This window comes from Aquila chrysaetos, chromosome 21 (assembly GCF_900496995.4).
Source record: "Aquila chrysaetos chrysaetos chromosome 21, bAquChr1.4, whole genome shotgun sequence".
NCBI classification, from domain to species: Eukaryota; Metazoa; Chordata; class Aves; order Accipitriformes; family Accipitridae; genus Aquila; species Aquila chrysaetos.
This window is the reverse complement of record NC_044024.1, coordinates 24,142,490-24,170,478: the sequence shown is the minus strand read 5'-3', so window position 1 is coordinate 24,170,478 and position 27,989 is coordinate 24,142,490. Positions and strand designations below refer to the sequence as shown.

At 49.8% G+C, this 27,989-nt stretch overlaps 2 protein-coding genes across 6 annotated transcripts; one reads left to right on the top strand and one right to left on the bottom strand.

The window, feature by feature from the left end:
• Nucleotides 1–204: 204 nt before the first annotated feature.
• Nucleotides 205–4,790, bottom strand: ERCC6L (ERCC excision repair 6 like, spindle assembly checkpoint helicase). Its single transcript, XM_029997304.2, has 2 exons — nt 4,510–4,790; nt 205–4,347 (listed from the first exon to the last, which is right to left on the bottom strand). Exons 1-2 carry the CDS (start codon nt 4,548–4,550, stop codon nt 507–509), a joined length of 3,882 nt encoding a protein of 1,293 aa, XP_029853164.1. The 5' UTR covers nt 4,551–4,790; the 3' UTR covers nt 205–506.
• A 155-nt stretch (nt 4,791–4,945) lies between these two features.
• Nucleotides 4,946–27,989, top strand: OCRL (OCRL inositol polyphosphate-5-phosphatase). 5 transcript variants are annotated; one of them, XM_029997094.2, is made up of 24 exons: nt 4,946–5,078; nt 5,184–5,263; nt 6,043–6,122; nt 7,027–7,065; nt 7,744–7,851; nt 7,963–8,055; nt 8,458–8,578; nt 8,667–8,828; nt 9,401–9,502; nt 9,978–10,092; nt 11,956–12,072; nt 12,224–12,411; nt 13,967–14,078; nt 15,187–15,296; nt 16,291–16,426; nt 17,373–17,483; nt 17,789–17,954; nt 18,174–18,409; nt 21,844–21,867; nt 24,296–24,415; nt 24,642–24,726; nt 25,267–25,394; nt 26,229–26,340; nt 26,457–27,989. In XM_029997094.2, exons 1-24 carry the CDS (start codon nt 5,046–5,048, stop codon nt 26,579–26,581), a joined length of 2,703 nt encoding a protein of 900 aa, XP_029852954.1. In that variant the 5' UTR covers nt 4,946–5,045; the 3' UTR covers nt 26,582–27,989. The 5 variants fall into 5 exon arrangements, with proteins under 5 accessions (XP_029852954.1, XP_029852953.1, XP_029852955.1 ...); XM_029997093.2 differs by having other exon boundaries at nt 7,741–7,851; XM_029997095.2 differs by lacking the exon at nt 21,844–21,867 and having other exon boundaries at nt 7,741–7,851.

The following is a 27,989-nucleotide window of genomic DNA, read 5'->3' as shown; positions in this document are numbered from 1 at the left end:
TGCACCAGCAGCCGGCTCACCCAAATGGTGCGTGACATTCAGGCAGACAAATCGGCTTATTTCAAGTCAAGGAGGGAAGAACTACAGCAGCTTGAGTTTAGATTGTGAAGCTGCTGTGGAACCACACCCTCAGCATCCTCTCAGGAAAGAGGCAGTGACTGAAGGGCAGAAAGATGAAGCCAGGGCTGCAAGCTTGGAGAGGGGTTTAAACATAAAAGACAACTTTATTAAATAATTAGACAGTAGCATGAACTGTTTTCATCTTTGTGAACTGCGTCCACAGTGAAGTTCCTTCCCCAGCACCTGACAACTAGATTCTTAGACTGTTTCCTGATGGAGGAGGACATGCTGAATTTGTTCAGTCACCATGAAGGTATATTGCAGCCATCAGTCTTTTTTTTTTTTTTTTTTTTTTTTTTTTTTTTTTGGAACTAGCTTAAAAGTGATGTAGTTCAGACAGACATTTAATGAGAAAAAATAAGACTGTACTTAAATGTATACAGATTTCATTTCTGGGCTAGCTGTCTATACAAGTTTAAAGTCATAAGCATAACTTCAGGATCTCCACTTTTTATGTCAAGAGCTTGCAGGAAACAGTTCAATGCCTCCTGCAGTTTTCCATCATCCTTAAGTTTCTTCCCATTGTCTACCAAGGTATTATAATCGCCTACAGTGGGAGAGGAACTCTGACGAGCCTCTTTTTCAGAGACACTTTCCTGGGTGAAGTAATCTATCTGCTCACCTGACTGAAGCTCAGCATCACCAGTGGATTCCTCCTGAGATGACTCTGTCTCATCTGCTTCAGACTGCTCAGAGAGCATACAGTCTAGATGGAAGGATTCTTCCGCTGTATCAAGTGTTTCTCCAGCAGGTTCTTCTTCAGGCTCAGCAGATTCCCCACTACACTCTTCAGCTTCTTCTTCCACAAGGTCATCTTTCTCCTCATTGCTGTCATCATCTTCTTCATCAGTGGTTCCCATGATTTCTCCAATATCCTCAACCTCATCTACCACCCTGTTGATTAGAGATCGTCTGGAAGCGTTAGACCTGTTACCACTGTTCGTTAGTCGAGGAGAAAAGATGGCTTTTGCTATACTTCTGTCACATTTAGGAGTGGATGCACTAATTCCTTCCAGAAATTGATGCAGAGGGCTGTTGAAGGGAGAGGGCCTTTTTTCAGACTGGTTTTCCTCCAGGATCACAATGGAATGGTCTTCATCCTCACTGTCTGAAACAATTCTGTTTAAGCATTTCTTTCTACCAAAAACAAAGGCACCACTGCTTTCATCTGATGCGTCACTCCCTTGCAGGGAGTTATTTGGCTCTTCTTCAGCTGCATGGCAGGGTTTTCTGCAGTTATTGTTCTCACTTAGCCAAGTTTTTGTTGGAGATTTTTTTGTTGGAGACTTACAAAAACTTTCTGCTTTTAGTTGGAAGCCCTCCTTTTCTGGGTGTTCCAATGATCTTTCCCTGTTTGAGGCATCTTGCCATCCATCTTCAGACTCTTCCAAGACCAGATTGAAGTCAACTTGATCCTGGAGAGAAGGCACACACATATCCTCCAAGCTGGCTTCCAACACATGGGACTTCTGGAGCCCAGCATGGATTTCTGGTGTAACATTTGATAAGCTAGGCACTGCGGCAGCCAAAGCTAACTCAGGAACGTCATTTGTATCCGTCCCCAAGGCAGCATGTGGGTCAAGTACCTGATCTGACATTTCTGCATCTCTTAAGCTTTTGGGATCATCAGCCACACAAGAGTCATTAGAGGAATGCTGTTGTTGCCCAGACAGGCCATTCTGTGCCTCAGTCAAGCTGTCCGAATTTACATGGGAACACTGTTTGTGTTCGAGACTCTGACTCTCTTTATCAAGTGGATGAAGTCCAGGTGATGATGGTATAATGCTTGATTCAAGATTTTGCTCAGATTCTTGTATATTGGATTGTTTCCCTGTCTTGCTGGTATTAAGCAGCTCTGTATCCATACTAGACACATCTTGTGCCAGTTTCTCTTCATCCAAGTCATCATTAGTCAGATTTGTCATTTTGGAGCTGATGTTAAGAACCTGGACCTCCTTGTCCTCTGTAAGATCAATAACTTTGTCATTTTCGTGTTTATCAGCTACTGGTGGTGAAACAAAGTGATTTATGTTGTTCAACCCTGGAGACAACTTCTTTGGCTCGGAAACCAATTCTGGTGGTTTTTGCCACATCTCTTCACAAGCATTTCTGATCCCCTCCATCCTCTGGTCTCTAAGCTGAGACTCTAACTGAACTAGCTCGTGGGCCTTCTGTACCCTCCGTTGAATGTACTGATGGGCTTCTTCACTCTCAACCTGCTCCTCATGAGCTATTTCCCTTGTATATATCAAGTCATGATCAGAAATCCCAAACATTTCCAGAGAGTGCAAATAAGCGATGTGTTCATCCAGCTGCAGGTCAGTCTTTCTTTGGGTGGCGTGCAAGGACTGCAGCTGGATCTGAGTTGCAGATGTTCGAGTATCTTCTAATGTGAAGAGCTCCCTCAGTTCCTGCTTGGAGAAATATCTAAATGGATTCTTTTTGTCACCGGTAGTCTGTCTTATTAATGAATCCTTAAATACTTGTCGCCGGTATATTTTCTCTTCCACTGTACCGCAGGTAATCAGTCTGTAAATTACTACGTTCTCTTTTTGCCCGATCCTATAAGCTCTGTCTACAGCCTGAGCATCTGTAGCTGGATTCCAGCTGGGATCAAAGATCACCACTCGGCTGGCTGCTGTTAAGGTTATACCAACGCCACCAACTTGAGTGGTGAGCAGGAAGACAGAGTAGTCCTTGTTACACTGAAAGGCATTAATGCGCTTCTCCCGTTCTGTTAGGTGGGTTACCGTTCCGTCAATACGCATGATCTTAAAATGTCTGCGAGACAAGACACGCTCTATGATATCCAGCATCTTCCTTGACTGCGAGAATACCAGGGTTCTGTGTCCCTCTTCTCGCAGTCTTTCTAGAAGCCCCGTGAGGAACAGCATTTTCCCAGACTCCTGAATCAGAGTCTCATCAGAGAGATGATCTATTTTATTAGCGCATGAAAGCGTACCTGCTTCAGTCCCGTGATCCTGCTCAGAGTACTCCTGTTCTTCCAAGCCCAGCTGGATACATGCTCTTGCAGACAGAAGCCTGGGGTGGTCACACAACTTCTTCAAGACAGTCAGCTCAGCCAGAGGCGATCGGGTTGTCATCAGCACTTCTTTCACGTGATCCAGAGAGAGGAAGCTCCTGTAGATTTCTTCCTGCACTGGTGCCAAGTACACCCACACAACAAAGTCATTTTTCCTAGTGAGAGATGGCATGACAGGAGCACTGTTCTCACTTGGATCCTTGGGAAGAGGAGCGTCTGGTTTGTCAGCACGATTGTTTTTGATGTCATCTTTGGTTCTTCTGAGGAAATACGGCTTTATAATGGTCATTAGATTCTCAGATATCTTTAGCCCCAGTGCTTTCTCACCTTGAGTTGCATCCTTCTCCCTTGCCCTAGTAATAGGATTCTCATATTCCATTTTAAAAGTTTTGGCTGTTCCCAAGAGAGAGCCTTGGCATGCAAAGTCAAATAAGGACCACATTTCCCGCAGGTTGTTCTGCACTGGTGTGCCTGTGAGGAGGAGGCGATGCTTTGCAGGAATCGCATATACACACTTGGTCGTTTTGTTAGACGGGCACTTGATTTTATGCGCTTCATCGAGAATGACGTAGTCCCAGACAAACTCTTGCTCGCAGCTGCTGGCAAGCTGCTTCCAGTTGTTAATGAGCATCTGATAGCTCGTGATGACGATGCCGTTCTTCCTCTGGACCCTCTCCAGGTTCCTGGTGCGCTCCGTCTTGCTGTTGCCGTGGAACTCCTTGACGCGCAGGCCGGGGGTCCAGCGAGCAAACTCCACCAGCCAGCTGCTGACCAGGGTGGTGGGCATGATGAGCAGGACGTGGCGGATGAGCTCGGCGTCGAACATGCCCGAGAGGAAGGCGATGACCTGGATGGTCTTGCCCAGGCCCATGTCATCTGCCAGAATGCCGCCGGGCCTGCCCTCCCGGTGCAGGCGGTACAGGAAGGCAACGCCGTCCCGCTGGTGCTGGAAGAGCTTCCCGTGCATCTCCCCGTAGATCAGCAGGCCGCTGCCGCACACGTCCACGAAGCCTTCCTCCTCCTCCTCCTCCTGCTGCTGCTCCGCCGCGGCCAGCGCCTCCTCCACCCGCTGCATGCGGCCCCGCAGCTTCTCGCTGGGACGGATGGCGGCCGCCAGCCGGAACAGCCGCAGCGCTTCCTCCAGCTCCCCGCTGCCCGCCGCCGCCTTCGCTCCGTTCACCAGCCTGCCAAGAGTCACCGTGGGCACCGACCGCACCGGGACTGCCCACGGCCGGCCCGGCCCGGCCCGGCCCGCTCCGCTCCCCCCCTCGGGCCCACCGACGCCCGCTCCGCTGCCCCGGCCCGGCCCCGTCCCCCTCGGCCCATCCGCCCGCCCCGCCGCTCACCCCCGGTACCGCTCCTCCTCCGCCAGCCCCAGGGCCGCCATGGCGCCCGCGCTCCGGCTGCCGCCCCGCGCTTCAAACGCCGACCCCTTCCCGTCCTGCACCGCGCTGCCCTGGGCTGGGGTTACGCAAATGAGGAGGGGCCCGCAGCCAGTCAGCGCCGGGGAAGGGCGGGGCCTCGGCGGGAAGGGCGGGGCGGGGCCGCGCTGCTGTCGGTGGCCGCCCCGCTCTGCCCGTGCCTTTTCCTGGGGGCGGGGACACGAGGGACCGGCACCCGTCCCGTGTCCCCCTGTCCCCCCCCCCGCCATGTGCGGGGCACCTGGCGGACCCGCAGTCGTCGTCCCCCACCCCGCGCTGCACCCCCATTTCCCCGGAGCCCCGCCTCTCCCGGTACGGCCCCGCCCCGGGCACGCCTCCTCCGTCACCGAGCGAGTGGGGCGGTCCCCCCGCCGACAGGGGGCAGTGTGGCGGGCGGCGGGGGCCTCTCTGCGCCGCGCCGGTGATCAGCGCGTAAGTCGCCGGGAGACCGAGGCGCCGCCATGGAGCCGCCCGCCGCGGCCTGGGGCCTCCTCGTATCCGCCGGGACCGTGCCCCGGGGCCGGGGAGGGCTGGGAGGGACCGGGCAGGCGGGGGGGGAGGAGGGCAGTTCGGCGGCGGTTTCCTTAGCTGCGGCGTAGAGCGTTACCGGCACGGAGGTGCGGGCTGGGCGGCGGGAGCCGTGTGTGCTGAGCCTGGGCCGGCGGAGCGGCCGCTACGGGTGAGTGCCGGGCCGCGGCGGGGGCTGGCGGCCGCTCAACGGCTGCGCCTGGCGGGGGGGGGGGGGGCGCGGGGCAGCTCGGGTCTGGGTCGCTCGTCCCGGTAGCGGGACGCTAGGGCCTGGCCCGGGCCGGGCCCGGTTGCCTGCCGGGCGGGAGGTGCCGCCAGCCCGGCTTGGTCTGGCCGCTTGTGCCGGTGAGTCAGGCCGGTACTGCCGCTGCGGGGGGAGCCTTGTCCCGGAACAGCTCGTTTCTCTTCCACCGCCGCCGAGCCCCCCCACCCCGGGTCGCCAAGCCTGTACCGAGCTGGCCACGGCCGCTGTGACTGTCCCGGGAAACTTAGAAGCTGTTGAGCTGCTGTGTTCGGAGAGGGCCGGGAGGCAGAGCGGGTTCTGGCGGCCCTCCCTTCCCCCGGCGTTCTGCCTACAGCGTGGGAGACGGCATCCTGCGAACGGGGAGATGAGAAACTTGCTTTCTAGCTGCGCGTTCCCGCGCCTTTCCCCTGCTCCTCTGGGTTTCTCCGAGGAGCCAGAGCCACTGCCACCCTCACGCTGGGGCTGCTCTGCAGCAGTGAAAGTCGAACGGTGCTTACTTTCTCACCCCGTGCACCCACATCCTGTGTGGCTCTGAGCTTTTTTCCCTTTCTCTTCTATCCCCAGCAATAGAATTCAAACATTGCGTTTCTCTGTAAATACAGCTCTTGTGACTGTATTAACCTTTGTCTGTGTTTGAGGAGGGAGTTGTGTCAGTGTTTTTACAAGCCTTTTTTTCCTCTCTCCAGGATAGTTATTCATTCACAGGAGAAAGAAAACTCTGATCCGGATTATATTCCCATCAACAGCCGCTTTAAATGCGTACAAGGTACTGACTCTCCTGGCGCGGGCTCTCTTGCGGTGGCAGGAATCTGCTGCTGTTTATCGGCAAAACCCAAATTTAGTGGCGTTTATTGACCTGCCTCCTGAGCACCCTTATAGACTGAATGCTTCCCTGTGAAACTAAAACTTGCAGTTTATGGAATCCTGCCTCTTCCTCCTGTGAGTGGATAGTCTTTCTATGTCGGCACACAGTTGTGAGGAACTTGGCCAGTTCAAATGAGTGGTGGGCTCGGCACCATATAGAGCCAGTCTGTTCAGTGCCTGCCTGCAATGGCTGAAATTTGCTGTCTGCTGATGTCTGCCTGTCTGTCTTCTCCATAATGGCAAGAGTTGGGAGCTTTAGTGCAATTCCTGCGTGTTTAGATTGAAACTTCTGTAAGGTCTGGCAAGCTGTCAAGTCCAAACAGCCACCCATGGAATGGGAAAGAGCTTTAGGCCTTGTCTTGAAAGAACTTAAATAGCAGTGTATGTCCCTGGAGCAAATGCTTGTTCAGGAATAAAAGCACCTTTTCCTGGGTTAGCTTATACCCTTCTGTGTAATTCAGTCTGGTTCTGCCCATCATATTTGCTGTGTCGACAGGCTCTGAAGTTCATTGTCGGGTTGGTCTTTCCCAAAGCAGCTACACTGATGTGGAACAAACCATCCAGGTGTGTGAGAACTCTGACTGTTAGGAGTCTCCCCTGTGGCACTTTGACTGTGGGAAATGACTGTCCAGATGTGACCATTCTTTCTGTCTGGGCCATTATTAATAGTACAGACATAAATTAAAGCTGTTTGTTCCTTTGTTAGGGCTCTTTTGTGGCTAGTAGCAGGCAGCCTGCTTTTTTGAGTCCTCAATTGCTGCAGCATTCAGTGTGAACTCTCTTGATCCTGTTTTTCTCTTTTCCAGAGGCAGAAGAAACTCTACTGATTGATATAGCTACAAACAGTAAGTTTTATAACTGTAGTCACACGGCTAAAGCTCCTTTCAGGAAACAGGCTGCCTGTTGGGCACTGACGCATGCTTATTTTACCTATTACTTCATAATCTTACTCCATGCTTTGTGTTTGTCTTTTGATCAAGCAGGGATTGTATTTCCTCTAATGTTGTTGTCTGGCTCTTTCAGACAGTCATGACAGACATGGTCTTAAATGCCCAGATTGAAGTATTGGCAATTGGTCAAACTTTAACTTAAATCTTTTCTCAAGGCCCTGCATTGCACTCTGAACCATTCTCATCTCCCTTCCATTTCTTTGACCTGTACTTGAGCCTAGGTTACCATCTGCCTTTTTCAGTGTTGACAACGCTCTCTCTAGTCACCAATTCTGCTTTCCCTTTCAATAAATTTTTCTTACTACTTTTAGAGCCCTTCTCTGTGAGATCGCAGTAGGGAAAAGTATTCCTAAAACAAGGAAAACATGACTGATAATACCCCAGGCAGGGAGGTAGATCTCAGAAGCACAGGGAAACTAGTTTAGGTGCAGATTTCCGTTGGAAACAGTAGCTGGAAGTTGGCTTTCGCTGATGAGCTCAAAGGATACCTAGAAAGCCTGGTCACTCTCAGGGCATAATATCTGTGAACCAGCCTTGACTGACTCTGTGAGTCTGTGTTTATGCCTGAAGCAGGCTGTAAGGTCCGGATACAAGGTGACGAGACAGCAGAGCGGCTCTTTGAAATCCCTGATGAGGAGCGTTGCTTAGGATTCCTTTCAGAAGTGCAGAGCATACAGGAAGGTAAGCAGAGCTGTAGCTGTGTTTGTGAAATCCTCTGACTGCCAGCAGGTTGACAGGGCTGATTTTTTTTTTTTTTTTTTTTTTTTTTTTTTTTTTTTTTTTTTTTTCCAGCCCACCTGAAAGCTTCTCTTCCTGAACCTAAGGACTCAGCCAGCTGGCATCAGGTGGAGAAGAACCTCCCAGGTCTATCGCAGGCCTCTTCGGGTACTGAACTGACTGTCACCTCTTTACGCTCTGTGATCTGTACAGTAATGGGGCACTCAGGGATAGGGAGCTGTGTCTGACCCTGCACTCAGCAGTCTGGCCTCTGCCCCACTTCACCCTGCACAAAATAAAACATATCAGTCCTTGGAGTCTGTTGCCCTGGACCGTCCCTTCCTTCTTGAGTGCTGTCTTCTGCCTGGTGCCTTGGTTTGTGTATGTTAAGCTCCCTCCTGCCTTGGCTTGCGGTTAGTACCCCTTTCTCTCGTTCCCCAAGTCAGCAGAGTTGATATATTGCTATTATCATTTGCTTTTTCACTTTCTGTGGAGTTACATTTTTTCCTTCTTGAGCTGAGCTGTTTTAAATGGTTTCTCAGGGTATTGTGCTTGTTTTTTTCATTATAGGAGCTCTGGGGTTTGAGGATGACTTCAACACTCTAAGCCTAGAAGAGAAAAGAAACATGCAAAACCACCAAATGGGATCTCGCCGGGAACCCCCACCTCCTCCTGTGCCTCAAAATAGGCAGTAAGTTACATGGTGAATCTGTTCCCTTTTTTCCTTCTCTTCCTAGACAGCAGAACCAGTTTTAATTCTGCTCTTGCTTCCTTCCTAGATTTTACCGAGAGAGAGAGGGTACATCCAGAGACCAGCCAAAAGTGACAAACACTATGCGCAAAATGTTTTTGCCCAGCACCCAGTCAGGCCAAAGAGAAGGCCTCATCAAACATGTGCTTGCCAAGAGAGAGAAGGCATATGTCAACCTCCACAACTTCAGGTTAGAGCTGTGACTGTGGAACAGTGTACGTAGAGACAAAGCTGTTTAATCTCTTCTGTGAACTCAAATCTAGCCCAGGTTTGAAATCTGACAACTGCTGATGTGTGGCCAGCTTGGGTGGCTAAATGAGGATCGATGCAGACTTGAAAGTCAATAAGTGCCTGCGGCGGAGCTTCTCCTTTTGCATCTTTTTCCCTGTGTGTGTCAGATCTCTTGACCCTTAAGTAAGACTGAAGCAGTTGGGCAGAAAGAGGATAAAGGCAGCCATCCCACCACACTGTCTTAGTGTTGCCCTGCATGACATGATGTTGAAAGAGCCAGGTGCTTGCTGGCCCTGGTGAAATGTCTTCAGTTTTGTAGCATTCTGCAAAATTCCCAAGATGAGTGTCACTGAAAATGAGCCAAGCCTAGAAGAATTTTCAGTTACCCCATAGTTGGCATGGCCCTGCACATGGACAGCTTGTGTGTCGTGTCTGCTCCCAGCTTGAATGCTGCTGTGTGTGCACTAGAGAGACTGGGCTGATGTGGTTGTTATTGTGTTTTCTAACAGTTCAGCTGCTTTTGTGTTGTAGATTTTTTGTGGGAACGTGGAATGTGAATGGGCAGTCTCCAGACAGCGGTTTGGAACCCTGGCTGGTGTGTGACACAGAGCCTCCAGACTTCTATTGCATTGGGTGAGTAGCAGTGACCTCGTATTTGCTTAAGGTTCTGGGTTTCTTGTTGCTCTTGCTTGGATACTGGTGGGTTGTCTTTGTTTTAAGTTCCTGTCATGTTCTCAGAGGTTCCACAAAGCTGAGCTGTGTCTCAGAAGAGCTGTCTGACGGGAAAGAGCCATTTGGATGAGGCAGAGTATCGGGTTAAAGGAGGCTGGCATGACATAACAAAATAGGTTTTCCGTGAGGCATCCACAGAGCTCTCTGGTTGTCCTCCACCTGAAATAATACATCTCAGAGAGGTGGTTGCTGGAGTGTATTGCAGTAAGGTTTTGGAAGCACTGTGGTGAAATTCTGCCGTTTTATTTAGCAAGTGGGAATAAGGACCTTCTCTTCCAAGGAGAGTTGTTGCTAGAAGCTTCACATTGGACCTTTCTGTAGAAAGAGGGTGATCTGTAGGAGAGGTGGGATGTGCTAAGTTGGCGTGGTTTTTTAGGTTCCAGGAGCTGGATCTCAGCACCGAGGCTTTTTTCTACTTTGATTCTGCAAAGGAGCAAGAGTGGCTGTCTGCTGTGGAGAAGTCCCTGCACCCTCAGGCTAAGTATAAGAAAGTGAGTTCTGTTCAGTGTTGTGGGGTCTTGTCATAGAGTTGGCATGATTGGAAGGAAAAGAGAAATGGGCTTCCCCTTGCCTCACCTGACCCAAAGAGTGGTGACTGGAGAAACAAAGGGCGTGTGCTTGGCATGTGTGCACCTGTGCATGTGTTAAATCTGGAGAGTCTATTTCTGCCCCACAGCTGTAGGGATATGTTGTACTTTGAAGCAGAAATTTATCAAGATGGGGATCAAAGTTACTTCATAAAATATGAGGTAGGTGTCATGGAAGTAGTATGTTCAATAGAATCATAGCAGTGGGTTCAAATTCTTTATTTGTGTTACCCTCTCACCCTTGTACTATAGAAGCAAGGTGTGTCTTGAGCTGGTAAATTAAATGAATAGCTTTTCCTTGGAGGAATGGGATAATTTATGAAGTGAAATCTTCCAGAGGCTGCTGCCTTGGGACAGAATTGCTTCGGTTGTGGCAGCAGGACTTTATTCTGGCTGGTTTAGAGCAAGCCATTATATTTTATCTCTGTTGTAGCAAACCTTTCTGCTGTAGGTACCAGCCCTTAAATAAATACATTAACTAGTTTCCCCTTCCTCCTTAGCCGATGTGTTCACTGTCACACCCCTGTCCTGCTTGCTTTGAGTTGAGCTCAGTGGCATGTATTATAGGTAATCACAGTAGGAAAACAGAGCACCTTGCTGAACCGAGATTCATTGAGAGGGAGTCAGGGGTCATGAGCTGAACTGCAGAGAGGCTCATGTTCCTGTCCCTTTGCTTTGCTTGAGTTTTAGGTGAATTTCCCCCACCCTGGTGAAAGGGAGAGAACAGGATGTGGCTGCAGGCAGGGGAAAGTGGCTGAAAACGTAGATAAGACTTGCGGTTGCATGCAAATTCCACTCCTGCAAGTGGACTGAGTACTTGGGCTCTTCTAGTGGAATTCTCTGATTTCAGCTTCTTCCCTCACTAAGTAGACTTAATCCCAACACATCTTAATGTTTTTATGCCTCTAAAGTGAGCGTGTAGAGTGTGCTTAAGAAGATTAGGCCTTGTTGCTGGCTTTCAGAGTTGTGACCCCACTGTTTTGAAGGTACAGGGAGGTCATGGACTGGGAAGTGCATTGGCTTAGCATGCGTAAAAGAATCAGCAGCAGACCTGAGATCCCTGCTGGGACGGTGCGCGTCAGCACTGTGTTAACACCTGTGGGTTGAGCTCTGCAGTAGAGGAGAACCTCTTAGCTCCAGAAAGAGACTCTTTGCGTTAGAGAACAAGTGTTTTCTGAAAAGCAGTTTGTATAGCTTGGAGATGGCTGCCTTTTGATACCCCTTGTGTCAGGCATGTTTGCCTTGGGAATTAAGAACTTTTCTGTCCATTCCCCTCTAGCGCATGTCACTGGCTTGCTGTAGTTCTGAGTAAGCAAAGGTGAGCACTGACTCCCAGCTGGACCTGCAGCCCTCACTGACTGCCATAGCCAGCAGCTGTCTGCAACATGCCTACCTAGACCACTCAATATCTTCCTCTGGTTGTTTTGCTGATTAGAGTACAACAAGGCTGAGACTTCACAAACAGATCTGCTATGTGTTTATTAAGTTTCTGTTACCTCACAAGACAGCCCTGTTTGTAGGGAAGCACCAGAGTGGGGAATGTAGTGAGCTCAGCACAGCTGATGGCTACTGGGGGATGATAGATTGTCTCCAGAACCTTGCTTTGGGACAGGAGGTCCTTTGGGTGGTGTTGCAAGCAGGGATTGAGTACAAAACATAATGAGGAACAGGGAGAGCCAGAGAAGCAGAACATCAGACAGAGCAGGCAAATCAGAACTGCATTTCCACTGCCTTTCTGGGAACTTGGGATCCCTTTTATTTTTGCAGGTGCAAATGGTCCGTCTAGTTGGGATGATGTTGCTCATATTTGCTAAGAAGGATCAGCTGAGCAATATCAGAGAGATCATGACAGAGTCTGTGGGCACGGGAATCATGGGAAAGATGGTGAGTCATGGAGGCCAATTTGTTGCTTCCGTGTATCCATACAAGAAATGGCACAGTCTGGTTTTGTTCACCTGTCTGTGCCATCCCCGTCTCCTCCCTGGTGCCTCACCTGCTGCCTTCTCTAACGACCGCTGATACCTGCTCTCCCCAGGGCAACAAGGGTGGTGTGGCAGTGAGGTTCGTGTTCCACAACACAACCTTCTGCATTGTCAATTCCCACCTCGCTGCTCACGTGGAGGACTTTGAGCGGCGAAATCAGGATTATAAGGATATCTGTGCTCGGATGAGTTTTGTAACCCCTGATGATAGTCTACCTCAGCTCAACATCATGAAACACGAGTAAGTTTATTTTGCTGTTTTCCCTTTTGAAGTGGTGTTGAATAATCCAAATCAAGACAGAATCACAGCAACGAGAGATTTTGTGCAGATAAGTTTTCTGGCTTAATAATATAACTGAAAATGCCAAGGCCTCTGGTGTGCTACAGCTCCTGCAGTCAAACTATGTGGTCACCTTCTCACTGTGGTGACTTGTGCAACATGTCTCTAACGGCCCTTTCCTTGCATGTTGTGTGTAATACTTCCATTCCAGCAGGCACTGTTCCTGAGTCAATGGCTGAACATTGCAGGGCTTGAAGAAACTGAGGGGGTTTTTTGTGATGGGAAATGGGAGTATGAATAGGGGAAGAAAAGGGATAGCAGGTTGGGCAGAGGCTATGCTGTTTAGGCTTTTTGAGTAGCAAGTGCTTACAATTGCTGTTTCAGTTTCTTTTTAAATTAATTGGATGATGTCCAGGCAATACTTGATTTTTTTTTTTTTAATTATTATTATTTTTAATGAGGTGACAGTGGTGCTGAATAATCCAAATCAAACTCAAATGTGTGTACAACAAAGCATATAAATTAAGTTTTCTTAAACCTGATACAAATGATTAATACTTCTGTAGTTAATATTTAAACCATTTAAAAACTGAAAATAAAATGTAGAGTGAATTAGTACAGAAAAAACTTCAAATATTAGATTATCCTTGATAATCCACTGATGGAAATTTTGAGGTTTGACTATAACTAGGAAGAGCTTTGATACTAGAGATGGGTTTGGATTTTAATCTTTAAATGAAACCTTTATGGAGTAAAGAGTGAATACCACAAGTGTCTCTTTAGCTGCTGGTAATGAGAAGGCTGTAGGTCTGTTTGAAAGCCCAGAGAGGAGCAGAGTAAGAGCAGGTGCTGATGAGGTATGGCGGATGGGTGAGATAGGACAATAACATTCTTGGGGTCATAAACTCAACAGGAACCTAACTCTGCTTTTGCCAATTCTGCATCAGTCAGTCTTTGCTAAGTAGTGTACACAGTAGCAGCCCGGTCTGGCTGAAAGAAAGGCAGTGGAAAACAAACTGGTAAAACCATGGTATCACACGAGCTATGAGCAGGCAGATACATGTGTATCAGCCTGTCTAACTGGTTGACAAGCAGGGTCTGCTTAACGAGCTCTGTCATTGCCCTCTTCTGTACACAAGAAGAGCCTGAATACTAGAGGGATTTTGTGTAGCTTGAGAGGTTATGAAGCTTGGTGAGATACACTGGTTTTACTTCAATGGAGAGTTGGTGGTGTTCTCAGGCTTTCTTCAGACTGAGGCAAACCTAAGTATCTCCCATTAAACTAAGTGTTCAATCCCATGTGGGATTCCAAAGGAGATGGACTTATACTGTAGTATCTGCTGCCACTAGAAATTTCTGCTGTCAGACTCGATCTGTCATGTCTCCTTTTGTCTTCCACATGTCTCAACCTTAATCACCAGCAACCATCCATCTATTCTCCTGCACCCCTTCTTCCCTGTGCAGCCTGCAATACTAACTCCTGGCTTTTCTTTTCCATGTTTGTCTTTGTTTTCAGTGTTGTCATCTGGCTAGGAGACTTGAACTACAGGCTTTGTCTCCCTGATGCCAGTGAAGTGAAAAGTCTTATCACTAAGAATGATCTTCAGAAGTTGCTGACATACGACCAGGTCAGTGAACTCCACTTATGTTTTCTCTGTACTTGTGAGGTCATCTTGGTTTAAGATGCGCTTGTGAGGAGCTGGCAGACCCTCTGCAATAAGTGTCTGTAGACATAGACACTAGACCTTAGACAGAGAGCACTCTGGGTGTCCTGGTGACATCAACCCCCTAAACAAAAATAGATTGTACATTATACCAGGGTTAACTGGATGACTCGGGCAATTACCATAGAAATGTCTCTGCATCTCATTGGAAGAGTTCTCTCTTATGTACAAACCACAAGCTAGAACGCAGGAATTTGTAACGGCAACAAAAGCTGCTGTAATCGGTGTTCTGGAAGAGGTATTGATTTGGAGACCAGCACTTGTAGCCAAGGCTTCTCTGCTCAGCCAGTTTGACCTAAATTCTGTGCTGTAGTCTTCCCCGCTCAGCATTTCTTTGCAGCACACTGAAAACCAATACAGCACCAGATGTGCCTTTATGATGAAGGATTGTACCTGTGAAACATGAACGGAAATAGTGTAGTATCATCTCTGACACACAATTTAACAGTAAATCTGATTGATTCTGTTCTGTAGCTCATTTCTGCTGTACTGCGGAGCTTCATGCAGAAAACAACTGTAGCTTAGATTTTTATGAGGAAAACAACTAGGAAATTTTTCAGAAGAGTAAATGAGAAAAGGAAGGTAGTGTCAGGTTGTCAGGCAAATGCACTCCTGGAGGCTTTTGCTAAAATGATTGGCAGTGAAATATTAATGATGGTGATGCTTAAGCCTGAAAACTAATGAAGGCATTTAGCACAAGTGGAGCAATTAATATTTCCCTTAACTGTTGTTTTATGCTGTCTGCTGCATGGTCTGGTAAGCAGCACTGTGCCAATTTGTATTCAGTCTGTTTAGAAAACATTCCACTGATGTGTTGAATTTTTACCTTTGTTAAAGGTATAAGGTCTGAGAGGCAGTTTGGGGGATGTCTGGTGAATCCCATAGCCACAGGTTGCAATTGCTCTGCCTATAGATCTGTTCTCTGACACTCTGCTGTGGGGGGGGGGGGGTTGGTATTTGGAGTGGTTTGTTCTGTTGGGTTTTTTTTAAAAGCGTTCTTTGTCTGCTTTAGCTGAATATTCAGCGCACTCAGAAGAAAGCATTTGCAGATTTCACCGAGGGAGAGATTAAATTCATCCCCACATATAAATATGACTCTAAAACAGATCGCTGGGACTCCAGGTAAATTGGCTGCCAATGGACATGTTTACCTATGACATAAAAAGCACTTTCTCACAAAACTTGACTTCCTGCTTCCTAGAGCTGGAGATACCTCTCAGTGTTATGGTGATGGCTGGAGTGGACAGACAAGTTTGTACTCCCTCGTTTCCCCTACTTTCTGAAATAAGCAGACCCTGTATATGTTGACCAGGCACATGCCTTAAACCTCAGTTGCTGCTGATTCCAATAGATACAGGCGGGTAAAGCATGAACTCACAGGTGGCCCTGTACTGGAGGGTTTTTTCTGCTACCAGGAACAGACAAACGGTATAAAAGGGATTGAAGAGAGAAGGAAACACATTCTCTGAGTCATCCTGTCCCCTGACTTGTACACCCGCAGGGGTGGCTACGCTGCGATAGCAACAGTGGTTCCTGCTTGCTGCTCTCTGCTTGGTGCCTCCCACAGGCATTTATGCATCTGCTGCAGAAGCTTGCTCTAAATGGAGAAACTCCCAAGAAGGAGTTTCAAACCATATAGCAATTGGATTTTACTCTGCCCATGTTTATGAATCAGCACAGTAGTTAATCTCAGAAGGATAACCCAGGATTCAGACTTCGTAACATTATAGTAATAGCTGAGTAGACTTTCCATAGTGGAAACAATAAGTGATGGATCAGATTGTAATGGGCAGAAAGATCTGGCAGCAAAAGAAACTAGTGCAGCTTGGGTCACAGTACACATGGCTTCAGGCTGTGGAAACAGTCTTGTTTGAGGCTATTTTGTTTCCTGATGCTGGAAAGGACGGGAATTTTAGCTACTGTATAGGGAAAGGGGAAGAGAGTAGAAGAAATAACATAGTATTCAAGTTGAGGGAAGTGATAGGCGTTCATCTCATCACTGGTGATACAGTCATTGACAGTGGGGGTGGAGGGAGCTGCCTGGCTGGGAAGAGAAACAGCTTGGATGGTTTATTAGGATCGTTGGATTTCCCTAGTAACATGTTTTTCTTTGTAGTGGAAAGTGTCGTGTGCCAGCATGGTGTGATCGAATCCTTTGGAGAGGAGGAAACATAAATCAGCTCCGGTATTGCAGTCATATGGACCTGAAGACTAGTGACCACAAGCCAGTCAGCGCGCTTTTCCGCATCGGGGTAACTTTTTTTTATATGCTAGGGTAGAATTACAATATTGTCATGCATTCCTTCGGGAGGTGGGTATATCTTCAAGGCCCTTCTGCTAATGCTGTTGCAAGAGGACAGAGTAAATAAAAATAAGGTGTGTCCACTGTGTAGGTGAGCTGCTTTTTGGCAGCTGTGCCAGCCTCTGCTCAGCAAACAATTCAGCAGCTGTGATCTTCATGTGCAGCACAGCTTAGCTGTGTAGCACTGGGACAGTGTTATGCCACAGTAATGCAGGTGATTGCCAGAGTTTACCCAAGCAGGAGTGGTCATGTTATAAATAGAAAGACATTCCTGTTGACTGCTTTAATGATGCTGCTTAGCTTCTGAGGTATAACCCATGATATCTAGTAGTAGAATGGGTGAGCTACTGCTTTCTCTCCTCTGCAAAGAGACATAGCAGAAACCTGTAAATAGTTGTGCCTGCTGTTGCAATGTTGCCTCTGATGTGTTAAGAGAGTGTGTCACTGTTTCACATCTGAATTTCTTTGGTGAATGGCTGGCAGCAGATTTGGGTTTACTAGCTTACTGAATAGAGACAGTCCACGTCCATTTTTGCTACATCCTCCTCCCTGGGTAGCTCAAGTCTCCTTAAAGGAGAGCCTTTCTCCTCTTTCTCTGGAGAATCATGAGTAATGCTGTGGGATGCCAATGCTCTCCCACAGAAATCACCCCCAGTAATCTCCCAGTAGTGTGATCAGTGGCCAGAAAGACCCTAGCAACATCTGTAGGGGTAAAATATGCATAAAGTTGCATATGCAGCTTGAAGGTGCACCCATGCATGCAAATTCTCTTAGCCTCTCAGCTCCACGTAGCAAGTGCTTAGGGAAATAATTGTCATGAGCAAACTGCAGAAGTGAAAAAGGGTTCCTGTGAAGCTGGTCAGGAACTTTGCTGAGTGTTTTCTGATCTTCCACAGGTAAAGGTTGTGGATGAGCAGAGGTATCGGAAGTTGTTTGAAGACATCGTTCGTATAATGGACAGAATGGAGAATGACTTTCTTCCTTCGCTGGAGCTAAGCAGTAGAGAAGTGAGGATGAAACCTGAATCGCTGTCCACTTCCCAAACACAGCAGCCTTAGAAGTGCTAGAACTACTTTTAAAGACTTTGATTCAGTAAATTGGATTATAAGAAATTGAACTTTATCCATTATCTTATGATCAGGAATTGGATTAGAAGGGATATCTTGTCTTGGCTTCTCGGCAGGTCTTCTGCAGGAGTTCTGCATTGCGTGGGCACTTCTCAGTCATGGGTTGCCACTGCAGAGTCTGGGTGCCTAGCTGTGTGTCCCATTGTGGCCACTAACGTGATTTGTGTTTTCTCTTTGCTCTGCAGTTTGAGTTTGAGAATGTGAAGTTCCGTCAGCTGCAGAAGCAGAAGTTCCAGATCACCAATAATGGGCAGGTCACCTGTCACTTCTCCTTCATCCCAAAGCTCAACGATAGCCACTACTGTAAGCCATGGCTTCGGGCTGAGCCTTGTGAAGGTTACTTGGAGCCAGGTGAGTTTTACCACGGTTTCTACAGTGTGTATTGGTGTAGACTGCCGCACCATCTCCATTCAGTCCTTCCCATCTTTCCCATGTTTCACCTTTCTTGCCATCATCCTTGTCTGTGTGTCTTCTCAGTTTTGTGGCCTTTGTCCCTGCCGCTGTATGTTTGTCCTTGTGATCCCTTTTGGAGAGTGTCTGTGTGTTCTTGAGAGCTCCTGTCTGTTGCAGATGAGAGCACGGACATCTCCCTGGACGTGTACGTCAGTAAGGACTCAGTAACCCTTCTGAACTCTGGTGAGGATAAAATCGAGGATATTCTTGTCCTTCACTTGGACCGAGGGAAGGACTATTTCCTTACTATCAGTGGGACCTACCTGCCCAGCTGCTTTGGCACCTCCCTGGAGGCCTTATGCCGAATGAGACGACCGATCCGAGAAGTTCCAGTCACCAAACTCATTGACCTGGTGAGTAACAGCATTCTGGAGCAGCTCTTTTAAGAGGGAGAGAGCATATTCCCTTCTGTTTACTCCTAAAAGCAGGAGTAATGCCTTCAGCTTGGGTCAGCTCTGCTGGCTCTGAGCTGATTTACTTTTTCCAGAGCTTGAGGTGCTCTTTTATTATTTCTCTCCACCGCAACCAATGGCTTTTGACAGCCTGTACTTTATGCCCTATTTCTGAGTAGGTTCTAAATATTGTTTGGTAGGACAAAAAAGTGATCCCAGCACCTTGTGTTTTGTGTTACTGTCATGTTGGTGCTGGCAGGCTCAGCTGGGTGGCACTGGTGTGTCGTAAGAGGTATGATTGCAATGCTCTCCTCCGAGGTGCCTAGCCTGCTTCTACAGTGACGAGGGCCCCAGGATTCTTTTTATTCTGGATACTTGTGGCATTCGCACTGCTCAGGGGAAGGAGCAAGCAGAAGCAGGAGGACTGAAGAAAGGACTTTGATGCTATTAGGTGTGCTGATGAGCACAGCTCAGCAAGTGGCCAGTCTTGCAGCCTCTCTGGCCAGTTCCTCTCACACCAACCACAGTGAGCAAGCTCTTCTGCGGTGCAGAGATAACTGTTCCTCTCCCCAAGCTTCACCGGCCCCTAGCATCATCAATACTCATCCTTCTGAAGCCACTTGTGTGCGTGTGAGGGGGTGCAATTGTGCCCTAGTCACCTTTTGTCTTTTTGGTATCTCATGGCTGATTCTGAGATTAAGCCCCATTTGGGGGATCTTAATTCTTGTTCTCAGCCTGTGTTCATTCCTCTCTTCTGATGGCCTTTCCTGGCCTTGCTTCAGTGAGGTTTAACAGTTCCTGAGTTTTAGTCTATCTACCCATTCTTGTTTAGTTGGGAAAGCTATTTCTTTTTTGTTCGCCTGAAAGATTAGCCCAGTTCTTTTAGTCTCTCTGACATGTGATACCTTTTCTCTCTTCTCATATCTTGCAGTCTCAGCCCTATATGCATTTTTTTCGTCCAGTGAGCTGCTGCTTTTTCACATCTGTAGATTTGACAGCTTCCACTCCCATCTGCTTACACTTCTTTCTCTTCCCTTTAGCACTTGCACCATGCCTCTTGCTGCCTCTTCCAGTTCCCACTTTTTGTTCCAGGTGTCTACTTTTCTCACAGGCCCAACATACAGAGAGGTTTTTATACCAGAATTTTGATTTTGTAATCACAAGATCAGGCTAAGCAGAATCTAGGTGGCAAGATACAGTGATTGCCGCCTCAATTGTAGCAGCTAATCCAGGCCTCAGGCTTCTCATACTTTTCAGGATTCAACTGAAAGTCAGTCTTGTTCTAGAAATGTGTTGAACTTGGTCTGGAGCATTTCATCAGTCTTGGTGGCTTTTCCCCTTACTTTTTCACGCTCAGTGCTCAACACTGACTTCTTGCTTGATGAATAGGAACTCAGGCCTAGACTCCTAGCTTCTGCCCTCACAGACACACACTATTACTTTTCTAAGAGTACTCTGAGGCTGCTTCTGCTTCCTTTACCTATAGGTTTCCTTCTTCTGTTATTCAGTGAAACATATAGAAGTGCAGGAAGCAAAACAATTGGAGAAGAACACCCTGTCCCAGTATCTGAAGCAAAGAAACAGCCTCTTGTGTCAGTGAGGTCAGTGTGACTGCAGTACTTCAATCGGAACGTGTTAAGCAAACTCAAGGAATACGATGTGTAACAGCCCAAAGCAAAATTTAGTTGCTTAGATTATAAAGCTACTGTCATGTTAGAGCTATTTTAGGTCTTTTGGTTTTGATCATGCCTGTGAGTTGAGAAATTCTTGGAGACGGGACAAGCTGAGCACTTCCTGGAAGGGAGAGTGGTACATGTGCTAACCACTCTGCAGCCCAGAAGCGTTTTGGTCCGGTTATGTGTAATTAGCTGACATTTAGACTGTGTGCAAGGAAGGCAGTGTGTTTGTGTGTTAAGAACCAGTTTCCCTCCTGCACTTATGTAGTGTTAAGGCTTGTCATTCACTGCATCAAGCATTTTTCTTAGTCTAGCTAGACTGTATCTGTTGTCTTCAGCAGAGGGAAATGTGGAGAATGCAGGTCAGTAAGGGTCTGAGAGGCAGTTTGATGCAGGATAGCAAAGTGTAGGTGGGAGCTTGTTTGAAAATGGCTCTCCTAGTTCTCCTGGGAGAAGCTGCTGACACTTGAGCATCTTGCCTTTGGGATTTCGGTATTAGTGTCTCATCCTATTTTTTCTTGGGATCCTACTGTGGACTTTAAAAATCCTCTTGAAGGATCTTTGTCAGGAGCAGGTTAGTCTCACAAAGCTAATCATGCTGAACACTACAGGAAGAGAGGTGAACAGCAGGGCAAGCAGTCAGGTAGGTGGTAGTGAGACTGTTGAGATGACTCACCCAGTTATGAAACGAGCCTCTCTCCTGTGCAGCGTGGCTATCTGGCATCCCAAACCTGTGACTGCGGTCCCTCCCCCTGTGCCTTGGAAGAAGAAACCTGCGCCAGCTCGTGTTTGGAGCAAGCTGTTCTCTGCAAGAGGCCGGTCTGTTGTGGCTGTGTTAAAACTCAGTGAGCCTCCAAAGGAAGCAGGCTCTGCAGAAGTTGCAGGGGAGCCCGAGATGCTGCTCCCTCCCAGCCATGCCCTGTGCTGTGGCAGCTGCAGCTATGTTTCCAGCTCAGCCCTTGAATGCATTTCGGTTGCTCCTACCCTGAAAGGCTGATATGCCAAAACTCAGCTTGGGCAACCTGCTTCTGTTTCCTCCTGCGGACTCCACTAAACAGTGGCTTACGCTGCCAGCCTGCGCTGCACTGGTAAACGGATGCTGTGTTTCAGGATCGCCTGAGGGATTGGACATGCAGCCTGGAGGGGGCTTTGGCATGCTCCTCCTTGCAGTGTGTTAATGCTATTAGGTTGAGACAGACGAGCAGCCTGGGGTTTTGAGCACAAACACTCATTTCCCTGACTATATACAAAGCTGCTTAGGGGGCCTGTTAGCTCCACAGCTGCCACACGCTCAGAAATACAGATTTAGCCTAGTGAATGTTTTATCTCTGGCCTGGTCACAAGGGAAGATGGCTGAAATAATACAGGGATATTTACTTGTGACCGGGAAGATTCAAGAAGGGGAACTTCTGCCTGGCCGACACCTCTCATCTGCCTGTGGTCTGGCTGTTTGCTAGGTAGTGAACAGTGCTGCTGCAAGGCCCCTTTGAGGAGTTTGTAGAAATCCTAACAAGGTTGTGTATCATGTGAGCAGGATTTTTGCTAATTGGCAGGCAAATCTCTCACCACAGGTTTAACTTTGGCCATGTCAGCAAAATGTGTGAAGGACCTGGCATTCAGTGGGTTCTTGTAATGCAAATTAGGTTTCTGCTTAATCTGAGAGTGCATTTTCTCTCTTAACGATACTTTTTCCTCTTCTCTCTTTCCCACTACTCTCAGGGAGAAGACAGCTTCTTAGAAAAGGTAACACAAGCAATTGCTGAGGAAGTCTGCTTCTCAATGACTTGTTTGTAAAGAATGAGAGTTTTTCCCTTGTTTTCTGCTGAAGAGGGAAGGGGAGGTGGGTGCAGAGGGAGCACTTGTTCCAGCAAAGCCTCTTAGCACAGCTGTGGGCTAGATGAGAACATGTAGGAACACAAAGTGACCCCATAGCCAAAATGGGGCCAGCCCAACTGAGCTGCTTAAAGCTCACCAAATTTGCTTTGGGGAAAAAAAAATACTCTCCTGATCCTGGCAGCAATGATAGATATTTCCAGAAAAGACTGCCAACCTTTGACATGTCTGAATTAGCTATAACCACACACATAAGGTGGGGTTCACCATAGCAACCTCTTCAGACATGTGAGGAGAGGGCTGAATAAGAAAACTGAAGTCTTTTGCTCTTTTCATCCTGTTGCGTCCTTATGGAGGCCAAGGGAGGGCCTCGCATAGGAGACAGATGTTTCTCTGCTTCCTCGAGTGGCAGAGCTTGGGCTGCCGGCTCTCACAGCCACCGATGCCTGAGCAGGATCACTGCTTTTCTTTGCCCTTGTGCTCTGCGCTGGAGGCCAAGCAAGTCAAATCTGTCATTCAAAGAGCAAGTGGGAGATGCTGGGGTGTGTGTGGCAGCATTGTTCCTGCTCTCCCTGTGCCCGCTCAGACGTTTGGCAACTTGTTTGAGCTGGCTCTGTGCAGGCTTCCTGGGCTGGGTGACTTGTCCCTCTCCCGGCTGTCAATGCAGTGACAGGGTAAAACAGGAGAGGGAATGGATGTCCTCTCTCCAAGAGGGGACTGAACTCGGCTGTTGAACCAGATAAAGCTCCTTCCTAGCAGAGGGGAAGGGAGGAGTTTGGTGCCTGCCCTCTGGGACCATCCTTCTGCAGAGCATCTTCCCGCAGAGGACACGGACGTGCCTTCCCTTCCTCGCACATGGCAGGAGAGGGCGCTCGGTGCCTGTCCAACGCGCAAGGAAAAGCGAAGGCCCAGCGCCGCCGTCGCCTCCTCCTCTGCCATGAGAAGCCCTGAGCCTTCTCCTCCTCCTTTGCTCTAAGCAGCTGGGGTCTCCTGCCTTGGGGGTCTCTGCAGCTGTCCAAGTCATGCCAAGGGCAGTCTGGCAGAGTCGAGTGCTGCTCTGGCGCTCAGCTCCAGTGCTGTGATGCCCTAGTGTGGGGATTTTCTGTTGAAGAGCCCTTAGCTCTCAAAGAGGGTCCACAGCTCTCACCTTTTCCCTCTTGGAGGAAAGTTGTAATGCGCTTGCCTAACATACTGCTTCCAAACCTTCCCTGTGTGCTTGGATGATCAAGGCAGACATGTAGCTGTGACCCAGTGTCTGCTAGCTGGGTAAAATCTAGTGGTGTGCGGGGCAAAGCAAAGCTATACTGTACTGTGTGGCAAGCGTAGCTATTGCCTGTGTTGGCGGGGCTTGTGCCAACCTGAGGTGTCTCTGAGTGCACCGGGGGAAGCCAAACCCAGCCCCAGCTGGCTGAGAGTGATTGTGTGTGCTGCAGAGGGACAGTGATCACAGTTGTCATGTAAGCTGACAGCTGAAACGAAGCGCTTTGCATTTGGTTTGTGGCACTCCTCTCTGCTGGTGTCCTTGGATTCTGATCCTGCTTGTGCTGGTCTGTTCTGAGTGCTTCTGCTGAATGTGCTTCAGGAGAGCTGTGCATGGCTTCCTCCTTGGGAGCACACAGGAACGTGAGCAATCGTAAAGTGAAAGTAAAACCAAGCAAAAAACACTGATCCTGTTAAAGATTGCTGTGATGGAGATTTCTGAGCAGTTGAGCTCATCAGCTGCTTTGCATGAGTAAGTGGGAAAACGTGACAATGGTGTCAGGGTTGTCTGTTCAGCAGAGACCTCTCCTTTGGAAAATGAGGAAAGAAACTTGAGAAAACTGGACCGTTTCAGAGCCCAGAGGGCAGACATGGTCAGAGCACACAAGAGTCAGGAAAGGCATGTCCTTGACTCTGCATCCAGAGATCAGCTGGATGAGCAGGGCGTGGTGGCTGGATTTAACCTAAAATGTGGAAGCTAATGCAGCAGATGGACTCATTAGGCTCTAGTCCTCCGGAGTGTCGGCTGCAGGGTGTGGGGTGGGAGTTGTGATTTGGACAGGCCATCTTGGCCAGCAAGAGACCCCTCTTGTGGGAGCTGGTGTGGCTGGGGGGAACTCCTCTGCAGTGTGGCCGAGGCTGTCTTCTGCAGTCTCATGGTGGACCAGCCAGGTTGTTCTGTGGGGCAGCGGGAGGGAGTGGAGCTGGGACCTACAGAGTGATGGCTCTATGCTGTAAAAGCAAGTGAAGGCCAGATGAGTCCTGGGTCCTGCTTCTTCCCCTCTCCAGGCTTTCTTTACCAAGGCCCTTCCAGAGGGACTGAGGTTTCCCTGAAACCTTGTGTGCTCTTTGCCACCAGGAGAAATCCGTTCTGCAGATGGGCGCCCTGGACAGTGAGGAGGCAAGTGGGATGCCACTGCAGGTGCCGAAGGAGATCTGGCTCTTGGTGGACCACTTGTTCAAGCATGCCTGCCACCAGGTGAGGGAGAGGGCCTCTGCCATGCCAGGAAGCTCTGTAGAGCTTGGTGACCTGATTCATCACTAGCACCCTGGCGATCAACTCCAGTTTGGTATTTATAGGGCAGGGCTTTTCCCCTGTGCTCGAGGCACTGGCCGGGGGTACCAGCTTTCACCCCCGCTGTCACTATGTGCCTCAGCCTTTGTGAGGAAGGTGACTTTGTCCATCCCTGTGCTGTTTTTGGCAGGAGGACCTGTTCCAGACTCCAGGTATGCAAGAAGAGTTGGAGCAGATCATTGACTGCCTGGACACCAGTATCCCCGAGACAATCCGTATCCTTGGTGCACCTGACTTTCCCAGGAGCCTGCCGGATCTCAGCTCTGCTGGGAGAGCTCCCTCTCAGGAGACCTTGTCTGTGACCTTTAGCTGGCAGGGTACCTGCTGGGAGGTTGGCTCCTCTCTGTCCCCCCAGAGATAACCTCTCTCGAAGCTGAACATATGCTGGCTAAAGCAGCCACAGGGCCAGAGCTCTGGAAGCTTCTGCAAGGCCGTGCCAAGTGCAAGAGCTGATGAGGGTGGACAGTGGGGAGCATGATGTGGAGAAGGGGCTAATGGAACAGAGGACTTCTGTGGGGATAGAGGGTGGGCAGACCCAGTGCAGGGTGGATGGAACAGCATTTTCCATGGATGGGGGACAACAGAGGAGGAGGAAGGCTGTGGTGTCAGGCAGCAGTTAGGCAGGCAGAGAACTTGCAAGACCTGCAAGGAGGAAGCGGAGACTTAAGCAAGTGGGAAGGAGGAGAAGCAGGGAGCAGACTGGGGAGGGAGGTGGTCCATCTGCTCAGCATACCCCTTGATTCCCAGCCATCCAGCGGGCAGTAACCACTCCGTGGCTGAAGCACTCCTCATCTTCCTGGAGGCTCTGCCAGAGCCCGTGATCTGCTACGAGCTGTACCAGCGGTGCCTCGACTGGTCACACAACAGCCGGCTGTGCCGACAGGTGCGGTGCTGCCTCTGTCTCCATCTGCTTGCTGCAGGCTCAGGGCAGCTCTGCCTGCAGCTGCGAGCCCTGCCTTGGTCCTGGGCCTTGCTGGGTCCCACTCCCTTCCCGTGAGCTGGTGAGGGGCTTTGGGAGCAGGCACTTGGATGTTCTTTACAGTGGGCACAATGGTCTAGGTGCTCTGGCAGTGCTTTCCCGCCCCAGGGTCGGCACTGCAGTGTCTCCCAGCAGTCCTGGTGGCTTCCAAAGAGACCCCAAGTGTGCCCTGTGTCACCCTGAGCACTTGGGGAATAGGAGCCCTGGGGAGTGGAAGAGCCTCCACTGGTCTCAAGGGCTTAAACACCTGCTCAGAGCTGCAGTTCCTGTGCTTCCCTTAAGGACTATGACTGAGTGGCTCTTAAAAATATCTGGTAGGGCAGCAAGCAAGGCCAAACATGTCCTTGGGCAGAGGAAGAAGTTTTGGGGCACGTTTTCAGTACTGGCATCGGGAAACCTCTTGTCCTGGTCCTCATGCTGCTGCTGTGCAGCCACGGGGTAAGAGCTGGGATCTGACTGGAAATGAGCGGTAAGCAGTCCCAGGGCAGCAGTAGTTTTTGCCTGGTGACGCAGTTGTCCTAGAGGCAGTGTTACCAGGAGCCAAAGCCCACGAGTGCCATCAGCACTAGGCTACAGCTGGTGGCTTATTGCTTTCTCTCTGGGCCTGTGGCTTGCACCAGTGGTCACGCAGTGGCCTCAAGGCAGCAGAAGAGGGAAAGCTGCCTGTCTGGAGTCCAGAGCGCCACAGCGTGCAGCAATGTGGGCTGGGAGAGCTTCCCGTCTCTGTTTTCTCTGCAGGTGATTTTTCAGCTGCCTCGTTGCCATCGCAGTGTGTTTCGGTACCTAATGTCGTTTCTCCGAGAGCTGCTCAGATACTCAGAAGACAACAACGTCAGCGTCGCCATGATCGGTAAGCGTGTTGTTTCTTTGCTCCATGCCTGCTGCCCTCACTGAAACGTAACCCCTTCCTGCCACCTTTCAAGGTCTCCGTTCCTGACCAGTAACTGATTTTGCCTACCTCTGCAGCAGCCTTGTTCTCCAGCCTCCTCCTGCGCCCTCCACCCAATCTGATGGCAAAGCAGACTCAGCAGGACCGCCAGCGTGCCATCAACTTCCTCTACAGCTTCCTGCTTGCCGGGGATGAGGAGTGACTCCTGCCTGTGTGCCAAAGCTGAGGCCTATGCCACCAGCCTTGTGCTGAGGCCGGGCCTCTGACAGCTCCAGAAGGGTAAAAGGCTCTAAGCTACTCCAAGTGCCGTGTTTACAGTTGGAAGGGACGTGTTCCCCTCTCCTTCCCACCGCTGTACCCTACGCTGCAGAGGACCTGCACACTCATTGCACTGCCATCCACGACAAGAGCCTCCTGCTTTCTCCCTGGGAGCTGGGTGGATCTGTTACCCAAGCACTGTGCCAGCGGCCCGATCATCCCATGGCAGTGTCACCAGTTCCCCAAGTCACGCTTCTCTCCTTTTCACCCTCGTCTCCCTGGAGCCAGTGCAGGGAAGGGTGGAGACTGCCGGTGCTTTTGGAGGGTCGTGGTGCGGCTGGCTGGCGCTCAGCCTGCACGCTGTGTCCCTGCGGCTGCGAGGCACGTGTGTTGGTGTGTACTGACTGTACTGGCGAGAGCCCTGTGCTCTGCCCCAGACTGGTGTTGGGCATGTGTCACCCTCTGCCATGCAGCAAAGCCAACCCTGATGCCCCATCACTGTGCTCTGAAAGCTGGACTGTGGCTGTCACAGGAAGGTTATCTGGACATTTGGCCTCTTCCCTCCTTCCCGGGGGGTAGGGCTCTGGCACACAGGTCTCTCCCTGCACTCCCAGCCTTCTGCCCCTGTCACCTGGGCCTTGCTCTCTCTCCTTTTCCCCTGTGCCCCAGCTTCCTTCTGGGACACAGGGGATGGTGGGTGACTTGGAGGGCCCTGGGTCAGGCAGGGCCGTGAGCTGTCCCTGTGCGTGGCACGGAGCAGGCACCAGACCCTGTCCCTTCCAGCCCTGCTTGCAGAGCCACGGGGGTAGGACTGGGGCTGGGTGACTGGGTTGGCGTTGGATCCCTGAGGTGCTGCCAGCAGGTGAAGGCTGGGGCAGGGGGGAATGAGCCAGAACTCCACCTCAGGGCCCAGAGGTGCAGCTGGGGGGCATGTGGGGGTGTTGTGCTGGACGGGGGGGGGCTGTAGTGCCAGGGTCACACAGCTGGGGAGGGGGCACCCCTGGGGGCTGGCAACTGATGGGTGCAAGAGGGAGGCTTGTCCCACGGAAACACTAAGCAGAGTCCTGCCTGCTCGGGCCAGGGGCTGCGTGGCCTCAGCTGAGGGAGGCCACTGCCAGAGATGTGGGGTGTGGGGGGGCTGCGGTCCCAGAGCCCCCGCCGGTGCCTGTGCTCAGCCCGCGGGTGTCCCTGTGCCTCTGTGGTGCCCGTGCACTGGCTGAGCTGCTGGGGGCTCCCCTACCTTGTGGCTCTTTTTTTTTTTTTTTTTTTTTGGTTCTTTTCTTTAAAATTTTTAAATTACATAATTTATTGGGAAACTGTTCGTTCCAAATAAACCTCTGTTGTGCAAGGTA